The sequence below is a fragment of the Saccoglossus kowalevskii genome, chromosome 10 (assembly GCF_978046115.1).
Source record: "Saccoglossus kowalevskii chromosome 10, keSacKowa6.1, whole genome shotgun sequence".
Taxonomy (NCBI): domain Eukaryota; kingdom Metazoa; phylum Hemichordata; class Enteropneusta; family Harrimaniidae; genus Saccoglossus; species Saccoglossus kowalevskii.
Genome location: NC_140650.1, coordinates 2,895,533 through 2,912,296, shown reverse-complemented (window position 1 = coordinate 2,912,296; position 16,764 = coordinate 2,895,533). Strand labels below are relative to the sequence as shown.

Below are 16,764 nucleotides of genomic sequence, written 5' to 3'. Positions count from 1 at the left end.
ACAACAGCCATGGACACGGCATATAACCTTGGCATTAGAAAGAAACAACAGCCATGGACATGGCATTTCACTTGGTATTTGAAAGGAACAAAAGCCATGGACACGGCATATCACTTGGTATTTGAAAGGAACAAAAGCCATGGACACGGCATATCACCTGGCATTTGAAAGAAACAACAGCCATGGACATGGCATATCACCTGGCATTTGAAAAACACAACAGCCAGAGACACAGCATATCACCTGGCATTTGAAAGGGACAAAAGCCATGAACACGGCATATCACCTGGCATTTGAAAGGAATAAGGCAACTGACTGAATGTTTCAGGTCTCCCTGAGAGATTGAAACTTCAAAGTAGATTCTAACTCCAACTGTAAAACGTTGTAATGTTCCAGGTATTTTATGTGCTGTTAAGCACAGATGCTATCATTTCTATTAGCATGGCTGAAGTCTGAAAGAACACTACTCTTATTGTGATAATTAGAGGACAATACAATTATAACCAGTGGTATGGAACCCTGAGAAAACTCTCAATAAAACACCAAAAATTGAAAACTCTTTGAATGGATGTGGCATTTAATTACATCTGCATATAATATTGAAGACAGAGTAGGAGCAGTCTCTCACATGATAGCGTAATGTTACTTACTCTGCAGTGATAAATCTTTCTATCTACATAACTAAACACACATCATGGATCAATAAATCATTATTGTCGAAGGTTGAATACAACACATTTGAGTAAATAAACTTTACTACACATACTTGAATTGAATTGGTAAATACATTGTACATATCTCCTAAAATAGTTTTACTAATACAGAGTATAATCTGAATTACTACATAAATAAGCAATCCACCAAAGTGAATAATTGTTGCTATGCCAACAGTTTTTTCATAAATCATGAAGACATTAGCCTCGGTCGCAAATCACTTCAATCACCTGAAAGACACAAAAAAATTACTTAATACTGTGATGCAATGTTATTATTTTATACCAGAGCTGGGTTGTTTGTGTACAAAGTGACTTCAGATAAGAAATCCATGGGTAACAATTGTAAATGTATAGTATATATCTTTCCTAACTTCGATCTTTGTGTGAACAACTTATGAATGGCAAATAATTGTTTGTTTTCTTGATATCAGTTTGTTAGCTGTAATTGTAACAAACTTAACTCTACATAATTTGATGGCAATGTTAGGAATTCTTAGCATTCAGTATGAATAAGGTTTTCTTGGCTTGAAATGTACACACCAATAACACTGTTTTTTTCAAACCACTACTTCTCTGAGTATTCTATAATATGCATATAAACAAACACTTACGCTTGGTTCCATTAATACAGGGTCTATACATCGGTGTACTGTACTGCCAACTATCTCATCCAACAGAAAATGTACCAAACTGTTCAATAAAATAAATAATAGATAAGTATTTTAGTTTACCAGAAGGTATGTAAATGAGTATGGTTGTACCTGTGTGTAATAACCACTTGGAACTTGGAAACAAGTTGTTTTATAGACAGATTGGTGGCCTGGTCTTTATAAACAAGTGGTCTTTATAGACATATAATCTTAATAAACAGATTACATTCATGAATGAAAATATGACAAGAATATGTGTACATGCATATTTGAATATAGAAATAAATAAAAATATGAATGTGTTGAATCAATTGAAACATGCTCTAGTACGTAATATACATGTTTCCTGGGGTACATATGGTGTGTATGTATGTGTTCTGTGGTACATATGGTGTGTATGTATGTGTTCTGTGGTACATATGGTGTGTATGTATGTGTTATGTGGTACATATAGATGTGTATGTATGTGTTCTGTGGTATATAAGGTGTGTATGTATGTGTTCTGTGGTATATAAGATGTGTATGTATGTGTTCTGTGGTATATAAGGTGTGTATGTATGTGTTCTGTGGTATATAAGATGTGTATGTATGTGTTCTGTGGTATATAAGATGTGTGTGTATGTGTTCTGTGGTATATAAGGTGTGTATGTATGTGTTCTGTGGTATATATGATGTGTATGTATGTGTTCTGTGGTATATATGATGTGTATATATGTGTTCTGTTGTATATAAGATGTGTATGTATGTGTTCTGTGGTATATAAGGTGTGTATGTATGTGTTCTGTGGTATATAAGATGTGTATGTATGTATGTGTTCTGTGGTATATAAGGTGTGTATGTATGTGTTCTGTGGTATATAAGGTGTGTATGTATGTGTTCTGTGGTATATAAGATGTGTATGTATGTGTTCTGTGGTATATAAGATGTGTATGTATGTGTTCTGTAGTATATAAGGTGTGTATGTATGTGTTCTGTGGTATATAAGATGTGTATGTATGTGTTCTGTGGTATATAAGGTGTGTATGTATGTGTTCTGTGGTATATAAGATGTGTATGTATGTGTTCTGTGGTATATAAGGTGTGTATGTATGTATGTGTTCTGTTGTATATAATATGTGTATGTATGTGTTCTGTTGTATACAAGGTATGTATGTATGTGTTCTGTTGTATACAAGGTGTGTATGTATGTGTTCTGTTGTATATAAGATGTGTATGTATGTGTTCTGTGGAATATAAGGTGTGTATGTATGTGTTCTGTTGTATATAAGATGTGTATGTATGTGTTCTGTGGTACATATGGTGTGTATATATGTGTTTTGTGGTACATATGGTGTGTATGTATGTGTTCTGTGGTATATAAGATGTGTATGTATGTGTTCTGTGGTATATAAGGTGTGTATGTATGTGTTCTGTGGTATATAAGGTGTGTATGTATGTGTTCTGTGGTATATAAGATGTGTATGTATGTGTTCTGTGGTATATAAGGTGTGTATGTATGTGTTCTGTGGTATATAAGGTGTGTATGTATGTGTTCTGTGGTATATAAGATATGTATGTATGTGTTCTGTTGTATATAATATGTGTATGTATGTGTTCTGTTGTATACAAGGTGTGTATGTATGTGTTCTGTTGTATATAAGATGTGTATGTATGTGTTCTGTGGTATATAAGGTGTGTATGTATGTGTTCTGTTGTATATAAGATGTGTATGTATGTGTTTTGTTGTATACAAGGTGTGTATGTATGTGTTCTGTTGTATATAAGATGTGTATGTATGTGTTCTGTGGTATATAAGGTGTGTATGTATGTGTTCTGTGGTATATAAGGTGTGTATGTATGTGTTCTGTTGTATATAAGGTGTGTATGTATGTGTTCTGTTGTATATAAGGTGTGTATGTATGTGTTCTGTTGTATATAAGATGTGTATGTATGTGTTCTGTGGTATATAAGGTGTGTATGTATGTGTTCTGTGGTATATAAGGTGTGTATGTATGTGTTCTGTTGTATATAAGATGTGTATGTATGTGTTCTGTGGTATACAAGGTGTGCATGTATGAGTTCTGTGGTATATGTGATGTGTATGTATGTGTTCTGTTGTATATAAGATGTGTATGTATGTGTTCTGTGGTATACAAGGTGTGTATGTATGAGTTCTGTGGTATATAATATGTGTATGTATGTGTTCTGTGGAATATAAGGTGTGTATGTATGTGTTCTGTTGTATATAAGATGTGTATGTATGTGTTCAGTTGTATACAAGGTGTGTATATATGTGTTCTGTTGTATATAAATTGTGTATGTATGTGTTCTGTGGTATATAAGATGTATATGTATGTATGTGTTCTGTTGTATATAAGATGTGTATGTATGTGTTCTGTGGTATATAAGATGTGTATGTATGTATGTGTTCTGTTGTATACAAGATGTGTATGTATGTGTTCTGTTGTATACAAGATGTGTATGTATGTGTTCTGTTGTATACAAGATGTGTATGTATGTGTTCTGTTGTATACAAGATGTGTATGTATGTGTTCTGTGGTGCATATGGTGTGTATGTATGTGTTCTGTTGTATGTAAGATGTGTATGTATGTGTTCTGTGGTATATAAGGTATGTTTATAAGTGTTTTGTTGTATATAAGGAGTGTATGTATGTATGGGTTCTGTGGTATATAATATGTGTATGTATGTGTTCTGTTGTATATAAGGTGTTTATGTATGTGTTCTATGGTATATAAGATGTGTATGTATGTTATCTGTGGTATATAAAGGTGTTTATGTATGTGTTCTGTTGTATATAAGATGTGTATGTATATGTTCTGTGGTATATAAGGTGTGTATGTATGTGTTCTGTTGTATATAAGATGTGTATGTATGTGCTCTGTTGTATATAAGATGTGTATGTATGTGCTGTTGTATACAAGGTGTGTGTGTATGTATGTGTTCTGTTGCATACAAGGTGTATATGTATGTGTTCTGTTGTATATAAGATGTGTATGTATGTGTTCTGTTGTATATAAGATGTGTATGTATGTGTTCTGTTGTATACAAGGTGTGTATGAATGTGTTCTGTTGTACATAAGATGTGTATGTATGTGTTCTGTGGTATATAAGGTGTTTATGTATGTGTTCTGTTGTATATAAGATGCGTATGTATGCATTTGTTCTGTGGTATATATAGCATGTGTGTAAACAGTGTTTCGTAGTATATAAGATATGTATGTATGTGTTCTGTGCTATATGTATGTGTTCTGTGGTATATAAGATGTGTATGTATGTGTTCTGTGGTACATATGGTGTGTATGTATGTGTTCTCTAGTTTATAAGGTGTTTATGTATGTGTTCTCTAGTTTATATGGTGTTTATGTATGTGTTCTCAATTGTATATGGTGTTTATGTATGTGTTCTCTATTTTTTATAGTGTTTATGTATATGTTCTCTAGTTTATATGGTACACATGTATATATTCTCTAGTTTATATGGTGTTTATGTATGTGTTCTCTAGTTTATATGGTGCATATGTATATGTTCTCTAGTTTATATGGTACATATGTATATGTTCTCTAGTTTATATGGTACATATGTATATGTTCTCTCGTTTATAAGGTACATATGCATATGTTCTCTAGTTTATATGGTACATATGTATATGTTCTCCAGTTTATATGGTACATATGTATATGTTCTCTCGTTTATATGGTATGTATGTGTTCTGTTGTACATGTTTATTACGTAATACAACTTACTTTTCATCCGAGACAAATCGCCAAAGATAAAGTTGTAGGTAATGTGTGTCTACTTGTATTTGTTGTAACCCATAGCGACCAAATGTACGTAGTCTAACACATTCAAGGAACGTCTGCAAATAAAGAGGTAAATGATAATAGAAAATAACAAGCCATGCATGGAACAGTCCCTGTTAGTACTTGTTCATATTTTTTAAAACTAGCGCCGAAGGCGCATATTATTTTTTATGTTTATATAAGAGATTGCATACTTACCTTTGGTTAATGAAATTTTAATTTCATAAACAAATGGGATAATTGCCAATTATCATATATACTGGTTAAATAAAATCGAAATAACAGTGGATAGCTCCCGTAGGGGGCGTCCTTCCCCTGTCATCTGATTTGCATACTTCCAGATCTTTTTGACCCTGATATTGATTCGTAGCTATTTATCTGGGGTGGTTTTGGGTGGGAAGGTAAGTATGCAATCTCTTATATAAACATAAAAACTAATATGCGCCTTCGGCGCTAGTTTTAAAAGTTTATTACAGAGTATTGCATACTAACCCCTTTGGTTAATGAAATTTTAATTTCATAAACAAATGGGACAGATTACCAGAGAATATCTCTTGGCAGATAAATACTACCCCACCTGATTATGGAATTGAAAAAATTCCATCCCCCTAACTGTATAACTCCCGCTAACTGAATAATTCTTGCAGTTGCGGGAAGTTACATGCCCTATTGTTTCGTTACAACTTGGCCTGTCACTAGGTAGCCTAACGAGTGTAGGCCCTGTGACTCGGCCGCTAGGTCTTTCAGGTAATAAGAGAGAAAAGTGTTGCTAGTTTTCCAGGACCCGGCTGCTAGCACCTGGGCTAAAGAAGCTCCGCTAGCAAATGCCAGTGTATTACCTATGCCTCTTAAGTCATGCATCTTGGCAGTGACTTAGCCTGCCTCTGTGCTCAAATACTTATCACTATAAGCGTGGTAAACTGTCTCTTTTACCCATCTCGCTAACGTGAATTTCGACGCCGCTGAGCTTTGTTTACCTTTTTGGTAACAAACGAACATCGACCCCTTCTGACCCCGGAAGTACGTTTCTTATAATAAGCTAGCGCACGTACCGGACAAAGAATTCTGTCTTGTTTTTCATTGGAAATATTGCTCAGTGCCGGGATAACGATCGGAGTCGCCGTCTCGTGCAGTTTCTGATTTTTTCCTCTGAATTTTACTGATGTCATTAAAATCGCTTTATCGGGATAAAACACCGTAAAATTGTCTTCAAATGACAGAGCGTGTATTTCGCTAACTCGCCTCCCTGAAGCGAGTGCTAGCAGAAAAACAGTCTTTTTCGTCCAGTCCTGTAGTGACGCCAATTCCTTCGGTTCGTATGGGAATTGTCGTAGCGCTTCAAGGACTACTGACAAGCTCCATGCAGGTGCTTTGTACCTCTCAATGGGGCCCGCCTGTGTAATAAAGCCCTTGAACAGATCGGAGATTGTCGGGTCATCCGAAATGTTTTTGCCTAGGCTTAGTTTGAGTACAGAGTTGATCGCCGATTTATAGTTTTCTACTGTCCCCGGTTTCAACTTTTTTTCGTTGATCAAATAAGAAAAAAACTCCGCTACTTCGGGCAAAGAGGGATAGAGTGGATGTATATCCCCTGCAAGACACCAATTACGAAATTTTTCCCAGTGGTATTGATACAATCCATTTGAGGAATCCCTAAGCCCGGCCGTCGTTGTTTGCGACACTTGGCTTGAAAACCCTTGCGCAATTCTAAATTGCTGGATAGTTTCCAAACGTGAAGTTGGTACAGCTCCGGGTTGGTTGGTGTTTAACCGCCGGGTTGTGTCAACGTGATTTCTTGAGGCAGGCTTCTCTGATGGTCCGTTAGCAAGAGACAGCAGTAACGGAAACCAAGTCTGAGACGGCCAGTTCGGTGCCACTAGAATCATGTGCGAGTTCTCCGATTGTTCCAGTTTTTGTAACGTTCGGTGGATCAATGGAAATGGTGGGAATGCGTAACTGAACATTCCGCCCCACTCCATCTGAAGTGCGTCCCACGTCAGTGACTGTTGGTCCGGATAACGCGTCACAAAAACGGGACGTTTTTTCTTTTCCGGTGTTGCAAACAGATCTACCTGGGGTTCCCCCCACATGTCGAACACTAGGTTTACTGCCGTCTGTGACAGCTCCCATTCTGTGTCGTCGTAGGGTTTCCCCCGGGATAGCGAGTCCGCTACACCGTTTTGGACTCCCGGTATATGTTTGCACATCAGCTCGACTTTGTTTTGTGCACACCACTTTAGCACTGCTACAGCATGGTCGTTTAACGACTGTGATTTCGTTCCCCCTTCCTTGAGGTTGCCCCACCACGGAAGTGATTCCAGAAAGGCCGGTGTGAACAGTACCGGTTTTTCGTATTTTATCCCGTCCTTTGATAGTCGCATTTTTAACTGTGCGTCTAACACTAGGCGTTGGATCGGTCTGGACTGTAGTGCCGCTCTCGGTACTAAGCCCCTCATCGAAGTTAACATCCCCACTAGTCGCATTACTTGGCGTAGTGTGGCTTGTTTTTGTTTTAGAAATGATTGTATCATTTTTTGTACATTGTCGATTCTGTGCTGGGCTGGTCGGATCATGCCTTTCTCCGCATCCAGTTCCATGCCCAGAAAGACTATTTTCTGCGTCGGTATTAATTCTGATTTTTCCATATTTATCAGAAAACCTAGCTTTAGCAGTAGACTGACAGTCCGCTCGGTTGATTGACAAATCAGGTTCCAGTCGTCTAAGTAGGGGTTGACGTCTGCTGCGTTCTTGTGCAGTAACGCCACCACTGTGCGTAGAACTTTTGTAAACAGAAGCGGGGCTGACGTCAGGCCGAAAGGTAGGACGGTGTACTGATACGTTACACCGTTCACCACGAATCGTAACAAGCGCCTGCTTTCTGTGTGTATTGGTATGTGCAGGTAAGCGTCGGTCAAGTCGAGGGACGTCACCCAGTCCCCTTTTTGAATTGACGCTCTCACTAGTGCCGGAGTTAACATTTTGAACGTTTCTTTCTTCACAATTTTGTTCAACTCCTTTAAATCCAGGACCAGCCTGTACCCACCGTTGGATTTCTTGACGGGAAATAACCTCGAGATGAAAAAATTTTTCGGGTTTTGTACCCGCTCAGTATTGTTGACTGAGCAGAGCCCGGTTTCCCGGAAATACATGTTCTTTTTTCGCATTTCGGTTCTTTTATCAACGGTATTCGATACCCCTGTGTTATTATCGATATCACATACGGATCGTTTATCGTTTCTTTCCACCGGGGAGTACATTTCTGCAGACGCAGTGCCACCGGCATCGAGGGACTCACCAACCCTCGGTCGCTTGTGGCGGTATACATTGACATCACCGATTTCTCCATTTCCCCCTGGAGTGAATGCGGCGTTATATCCCCGTTTAACGTCCTTCCCCCCTTTTTTTTCCAACCTGGAGGGCAGTAGGGACTCTGCCTTACGGGTTTCTGTTTTTTCACCGGTCGATGCGTCATTCTCCCTAGGTCCACGCATTCGGCCGGTTGTTTGTTTATACGATCGCCCACCGACCTGAGGTGCGGCCGACCGTGTTTTTGTTGTGCACGATTGAGTCCCGCCATCCTGGGCACTGAACAAAATCGCTTAATGCACGATGTTTTGCACGACTTGGTTCCCGCCGACCTGGGCACTGAACCGAATCGTTTAATGCAAGTGGTATATGTGTAAGGGGATCTGTGGTTTGATTTGTTTGACAAAAATACTCGGAGACTTGAGTAATATTTGACATGTTTAATCGCACCTTGTTTTGATACATTACCATATTTGCTGACGTATAGTCAGGAAGACTTTTTAGTGTTACCAGTCTGTTTCGAGAATTGTTTATTCTGTCGCTGCTGGTCTCCACTTTTTCCTTTTGCCTGATTCGGGTTTGCCTTTGCGTTTCCCTTGGGCTGACACGTAGTAGCTTGGTTAACTGGCTTCGCCTTTGTCGCGATGCTCTGCTTGTTATTAGCGGCTTGCTTGGCTTTAAAGGCGCCTTCGATCATCACACGGTTAACTTTTGCCGCTGCTTTCTCATCCAACTTAGAATTCACAGCGCTGAGTTTTCCGTCGAATAATTTGGTCCCTCTGAAATCGATCGTCGCCAATTCGTTCTTGATTTCAGCGTTGGCGGCTGTCTTTAGCATAGCGGACCAAACTGCTGCACGGCGAGAGTGTTGCTAAACAGTTCATCCTTGGTGATGTTGCCTGTTTTGAATTTCGCTAACTGAATTTGTGTAGTAGTAGTGAAAAATTCTCTATGGCTTAATGCAAGAGAAGTGTCCCAAACGTTGTTTTCCAATCTACATAGCGTTGACTGGGACAGGCAATACGGGATGTAAACTTGTGGTTTGCCGAGTGGATGTTTCGTTATACTTCCTTCGGCAACCATTTCCCGGACGCATGGCTCCAGTTCTGGTGGTTGTACGCCGAGAGGTCATTCGTGCAGGCTGGCGTCGGTACCGACCGGTGTTTTCCACTCATCAGCGGGCGGTATAACTTTTTGGTAGCGTCTGCTCCAATCGTCCCGGTTAGTCCCCAAGAAGTCGTCCGTGGTGGCTGTAGCGGTTTTCTCGGTAACTTCACGATCCCATTTGCCTCCTCCGATCACGCGTTGTGTTATAGCAGCGCCGTGTCAGTCGGGGAGACCATGGTAGCATTGCTGAAGTCGCAAAAGTGTCCTTTTTCGGCAGTGTAGACAAACCGATCGAGAAACGTGGGGCGTCCGCCATCGGTGGAATCGGTAGAGGTAAGATTTTCTTGACCATAACCGCACCTTTCGTGATAGCATTGGAGCGGATTTTGAATTCGGGGTTCTCCTTGTCAGTACCACTCGCTGTTGTGGTTTTCGACGAGCCGGCCTCCCCCGCGTTGCTTGTAGCATCTTCAGTAGAAAAAATCACGCCTGCCTCAGCCAGTGCGTCTTCAACATTTTCTCGCACCACTGTTGTGTAGGATTTTTTCTTTTCCGCCTGGAGAGCGCTGACACTCCATGCTTTTGGTGGTACCTCTTCGTCTACTGGGTTTTCCAAAACTTTAATTTTTCTGGTCAGTAGATCCACCTTGTTCTGTAAATGAGCTATAACACTTTGCTCATTGTCAGTCTCCTTTGGACGTTTTTGGTTGGGTTCGTCTGCCAATAGTTCGTCCTCAGCGTTGGTAGGTAACGATGAAACCGAAGACTCCTCCAAATGACGTTTTTTGGATTTCTTCTTTCCTGATTTTCCCGTTGCCTTGCGTAGGCGGGAATCCCAGTTCCAAGCTTCTATCGGCCAGGCGAAGCAAACAACGCAGTTGATGTGCCCATTACATTTTCTGCCACATGGAATGCAAATACGGTAATCATCGTAAGTGAGCATCGATATATGGCACTCTTCACACTTTCGTCCGAAAGTGTTTGAATCCGAAGTGCTGGGATGAACGGTGTTCAACTCTCCGTTATCCATATTTTCCGCCATCTTGAAACTGAAGGCGGGCTTTTGAGTTTCGTTACTAAAACTACAATTTTTTACTCAAGGTGACTAAGTACGAAGTTCTTGATGTCCACAAGAGCTTCCTGACACACTAATAGTTCGGTGGCTGTGTTGATGGGTGGTAACAATGTATTTCCACTGCAAAAACAATGATATTTTGGCAAGCCCAAATTTCAACCGTGAATCAATCTCGTGGTTAAAAATGGAAGTATGCAAATCAGATGACAGGGGAAGGACGCCCCCTACGGGAGCTATCCACTGTTATTTCGATTTTATTTAACCAGTATATATGATAATTGGCAATTATCCCATTTGTTTATGAAATTAAAATTGCATTAACCAAAGGGGTTAGTATGCAATACTCTGTAATAAACATGAGGTATTGCCCTGGAACACCATGATTTAATTAAAACAAAATCCGTTGGATATTTTAAATCTGATCGTCAAACCAATACATATGTAAATCTATGACATGATGTATAATGAATATATAATATTTGAACATAATCAGTCAAAGCATATCAGAGATATGGCACTAGAACTGCATTCATTAAAACAAAGTGGCCATCAGTCAGCCATTTTGAATCTGAAAAATAAAATGACATGCATCAGGGACATATAATGTCTATTGTATGTACCAAGTTTGAATGAAATCCATCCATTAAAACGACCAAGATCTGGTTCCCAAATGCTTGATTTTTGATGATTTTTCAGCACAAAAATGGCCACCATTCAACCTTTTGAATCGATCTATATATATGTATATCTATGAGATGAAGTATAATGAATATTTAAAATTTGAACATAATCAGTCAAAGTATGTCAGAGATATACCACTATAAAACATATACATTAATTTAAAAACAAAATGGATGCCAGTTGGCCATTGATTTTTCAGTACAAAAATGGCTGCCAATCGGCAATCTTGAATCAGATCATGAAACAAATTGATGTGCATATGTATAATATTATGTATGACATATGTGTGAAGTTTGAATGTAATCGGTTCTGGCATGTCTACGATACAAGTCCGCACACACACACGCGCACACACACACACACACACACACACCACGCCACGCCACGCCACGCCACACCACGCACGGACAAACTGACTGACTGAGTCAAAACAGGGATTAATAATGCGTTTGTAAATACATGTATGTGTTTATAACCCATCATATGCATATAACAGTCAAGATCAATGATTTATTTTAGTGGAGAATTAAACTAAATACTGAGGTAATTCATAAAAAAAAATTCAAACTACTTTTTATTCCAGTATATAGTACAGAACATTTTAATGTTTTATTGTCAGTAATTATCTGCTATTTATCATATTGCAAGACACTCCTCAAAGATACCAGGAAAATCTATATGAATATTGTTGAGATAGCACAGGGAGAGAATTATTAATGACACAGTTCTCATTGTAATTAGGGAAATTTGATTCATAACAAAGATATACATGGCCAAAATGCAAGATGGCTGAATTGTTATGGACATGTATTCATACATGTATAACATATGCAATTAAATTGTTATGCAAATCATAGGTCATGTGACCAGGTAAAATGTTTCTGGATGAATATGTATTCTATGGTCAGTAATTGAGAGTGAATAACAGATTTACTAATATAAAATGACTTTGCTAAAATTTGCTAAAACATGGTCACAAACTTTATATTCCTATTTCTCATATTTATGCAATTTTTGTATCTAAATTAAAGTAAAGTGCATGTCTCCAGTATTGTGTGTGCCAGCTTATTTGTTATGTAGTTACCCAATGACACTTTTTCTAACAATGTTTAATGAGAATCAAGCACAAGTCAAACATCAATATGTACCAAGTACAGAAATCTTGACTTGATTTTTAACATTTACATGTCCATATTTGTGACATGATGTATGATGGAAAGTTTGGACAAGAATGGTCAATAGATGATAGAGATATCTGGAATATCATTCAAATAAACAAAATGGCCACCAATCGACCATTTTGAATCCAATCTGAAAAACAAAATGACACAATAAGTCATCCAATATATGTGTCTTTTTTGAACAAAACACTACACCATAAATTTACATAACCAAGCTGAGTAAATCTGTTTCACAAAACAAAGGGTTAATAAAAATAGCTGCATGTATGCCATATTGTTCTAGTTTCCATCTACCCTTTGAAAAAAACACAGGCTGATTTTCATCTATGACAACGTCAATGAAATTGAGTTTGTAAAGTTTGACAGACTATATCTCAAAAACTACGAGGCACAGCAGTGATAAAATCAAAAAATATATAATGCACAAATTGTAAGAAATAATAAACATTTCTTTCAAGTCTAACAAAAACAGTCGTAACTTAATCTCCTAAGCAAATATTATGTTCTCCAATACTAGTATTCCAGCTTTCTGAAAACTGTTAACACTTGGTACAGTACTATAGCACCATTTATTTTCACTTTTTTAATGTTTTGAGCAATTTCACATTGTTTTAAATTCACAAACATGGCAGTTAAACAATGAGTTCTAATGTTGTTCTACATTCTCACATAGATTTAATTTAGAAAATTTTACTCTTTAGGCCAGACTTTTATAATCCCTTGTTTCGTGAACCCGATGAATGAACAGGAGCCGAAAATGAAATAAAAAAGAAATTTTATTTCAGCGTAATTTCCCGCCGACTTGTAAGTGCAAAAAATAGCTAAAAAAAACCTTATTTTTATCTTCATTTTTTTTCCACCCGCCGCATAACAAATCCAAGTTGCATTTTTGTGGGAGTATCAAGATCAAAGTACCAAAGTCTCGCGCAGATGAGAAACAAGGTTATACATGGAATAAAATTTTATTTCATTTCTTCTCTCTGATCAATGATCTCACTTACAATTCTTTGAGAATCACACAAATCTAATGGGAAAAAAAGAATTAATTTTATTTTTTTTCTTCCCTCCTCAAAAAATTGCCTTATAAAAACTTGAGAAACAAGGAATAAAAAAAGTATGGCCTTAACGAAAATTAAAAATTAAAGACCAAAAAATAATTAATGCATTTACAGTAACGAGTGGAGAATTCTGGATTGCAATTAAATTGTCTCCTTCTTAAAATTACAGTCAAAATCATTTTGTGTGCTGCATCCTGCAGAGTAAAAATATTGAATGTCATTTTCAATATGAACAGTCATTGAAAATGACACAGTCCCCGTTAAGTTCTCTTTGTGCTCGTCATATTAAAGCGGAGGGGTTGTCACGAACGTGTCCTTGAAACTTGAGTTCCAAGATTGTTTATTTACATCAAAACACATGTTTCGTGTCATAGTAATATGGCCAAAGTAAAAACAGCCGTCATTCAGCCATCTTTGATCTGATTATGAAACACTGATATGTATGATGTATGTGCCAAATACAAATGAAAATGGTACATAAATTGTGGAAATATAGTAGTAAGGCCAAAAAGTCAGATGGCTGTCAATCGGCCATCCTCGACCAGATTTTGAAACAAATTGTCATAGACATGCATCCTAACATGTATAAAGTACATGTATGTGCCAAATTTGAATGAAAACTGACAGAGCACATCCAAGATACCGCATAAAAAAACAAAAACAAGATGCCTGCCAGTCGACCATCTTTGATCCAATTGCGAAATAAATCGTCATGGACATGTATCCTAACATGTATATTCAATGTACCAAGTTTGAATGACAACTGACAAAGCATGTCCAAAATACAACATTTTCAAAAAACAAGATGGCTGCCAGTCGGCCATTTTGAATCAAATCGCTAAACCACTGCATGTGCATATGTCCCACATAAGGTACTAGGCACATGCAAAGAATGAACGGAATCGGTCCGCACGATTCTGAAATATAACGTTGGATAGACTGACGCACGGACAGACGGACACACGGACGGACAGACGGACACACGGCCGGTCGGACGGACAGACTCAGGAACTCACGGACGGTCGGGGACATGTATTCTAACATGTATGATCTATGTACTAAATTTGAATGAAAACTGACAAAGCATGTCCAAAATACAACATTTTCAAAAAACAAGATGGCTGCCAGTCGGCCATCTTTGATCGAATTGTGAAATAAATCATCATGGACATGTATCCTAACATGTATAATCTATGTACCAAGTTTGAATGAAAACTGACAAAGCATGTCCAAAATACATCATTTTCAAAAAACAAGATGGCTGCCAGTCTGCCATTTTGAATCGAATCCCTAAACCACTGCATGTGCATATGTCCCACATAAAGTACTAGGCACATGCAAAGAATGAACGGAATCGGTCCAAGGGATTCTGAGATACGACTCCGGACGGACGCACGGACGGACGGAGACCGAATTATAAGTCCCCGTTTTCGGACTTCGTCCAAACGGGGACTAATAAGTTGGTAGGTGAAATATATTCAAACATATTTTACTATGGAATACACATTTAATTTAATTTAGGAACAAATACAATATATTGCAAGCTTTACTCAAAACTATATATAACAGAATATTAACAAATAATATAAAAGTGAGAAATAAATAAACTCTTTATAATGCACAGTGTTATGGACAAGTTGTGACAAGCCATTTACATGAATTCTATTTAAGAAAAGATATCTGATATCTGAAAACTTAACTGAAACACAGAGAAACTATGGAAGCATTGCTTTGGATACATCAAAGGTCTGTTAAGTAGAAATAATTAGTAATTAAAAGCAACACACTTTGTCTGATGGGAATTTTGAGAATGCATACCAAACTGTTTGCTGCAATAAGCCCAGAGACTGCAATTTGTCTGAAAGCAATGATGGCAGATCAGAGAAATGCATACTAAACTGCTTGCTGCAGTAGCATCAGAGACTGTAAATGGATTGATTGTTCCTTTTTGAATAACTGAAAATGGTGCAATAGTTCAAAATTCAACAAATTTGTAGTTTAGTAAACATTTTTCTTGGATTTTAGTTATTGTGACAATTATAAAACAAGACATGTGTGAACACAAGATTGAATATTATCAGAATCAGTCAAAATTTAACAAATTTATAATTTTTAACACTGAGTGTTAGGCATCCCCTAGCTTTCTAGATGCATTGAGTGTTAGGCATCCTTTAGCTTTCTAGATGCACTGAGTGTTAGGCATCCCCTAGCTTTCTAGATGCATTGAGTGTTAGGCATCCCCTAGCTTTCTAGATGCACTGAGTGTTAGGCATCTCCTAGCTTTCTAGATGCATTGAGTGTTAGGCATCCCCTAGCTTTCTAGATGCATTGAGTGTTAGGCATCCCCTAGCTTTCTAGATGCACTGAGTGTTAGGCATCTCCTAGCTTTCTAGATGCACTGAGTGTTAGGCATCCCCTAGCTTTCTAAATAAATAAACGCTGCTCGGACTGATAAGTAATAGTTATAATAATAGTAATAGTGTTAATAGTTATTTAGGACTACGATTACCAAATATTATCTTCAATATACCCTAGCTTTCTAGATGCACTGAGTGTTAGGCATCTCCTAGCTTTCTAGATGCACTGAGTGTTAGGCATCCCCTAGCTTTATAGATGCACTGAGTGTTAGGCATCCCCTAGCTTAATAGATGCACTGAGTGTTAGGCATCCTTTAGCTTTCTAGATGCATTGAGCATTAAGCATCCCCTAGCTTTCTAGATGCATTGAGTGTTAGGCATCCCTTAGCTTTCTAGATGCACTGAGTGTTAGGCATTTCCTAGCTTTCTAGATGCACTGAGTGTTAGGCATTTCCTAGCTTTCTAGATGCACTGAGTGTTAGGCATTTCCTAGCTTTCTAGATGCACTGAGTGTTAGGCATCCCCTAGCTTTCTAGATGCATTGAGTGTTAGGCATCCCTTAGCTTTCTAGATGCACTGAGTGTTAGGCATTTCCTAGCTTTCTAGATGCACTGAGTGTTAGGCATCCCCTAGCTTTCTAGATGCACTGAGTGTTAGGCATCCCCTAGCTTTCTAGATGCACTGAGTGTTAGGCATCCCCTAGCTTTCTAGATGCACTGAGTGTTAGGCATTTCCTAGCTTTCTAGATGCACTGAGTGTTAGGCATTTCCTAGCTTTCTCGATTCATTGAGTGTTAGGCATCCCCTAGCTTTCTAGATGCACTGAGTGTTAG

General features: G+C 38.0%; 1 protein-coding gene across 2 annotated transcripts in view; it reads right to left on the bottom strand.

The window, feature by feature from the left end:
• Nucleotides 1-556: 556 nt before the first annotated feature.
• LOC100378509 (vacuolar protein sorting-associated protein 51 homolog) overlaps nucleotides 557-16,764 on the bottom strand; it is a 109,633-nt gene continuing 93,425 nt past the window's right edge. For both annotated transcript variants that reach the window (XM_085504154.1, XM_085504153.1), the window contains exons 19-21: nucleotides 5,111-5,223; nucleotides 1,328-1,406; nucleotides 557-944 (exon numbers count right to left, since the gene is read on the bottom strand). In XM_085504154.1, the coding sequence (XP_085360280.1) occupies nucleotides 915-944; nucleotides 1,328-1,406; nucleotides 5,111-5,223 (222 nt within the window). In that variant the 3' untranslated portion in view covers nucleotides 557-914. The remainder of the gene's footprint in view (nucleotides 945-1,327; nucleotides 1,407-5,110; nucleotides 5,224-16,764) is intronic.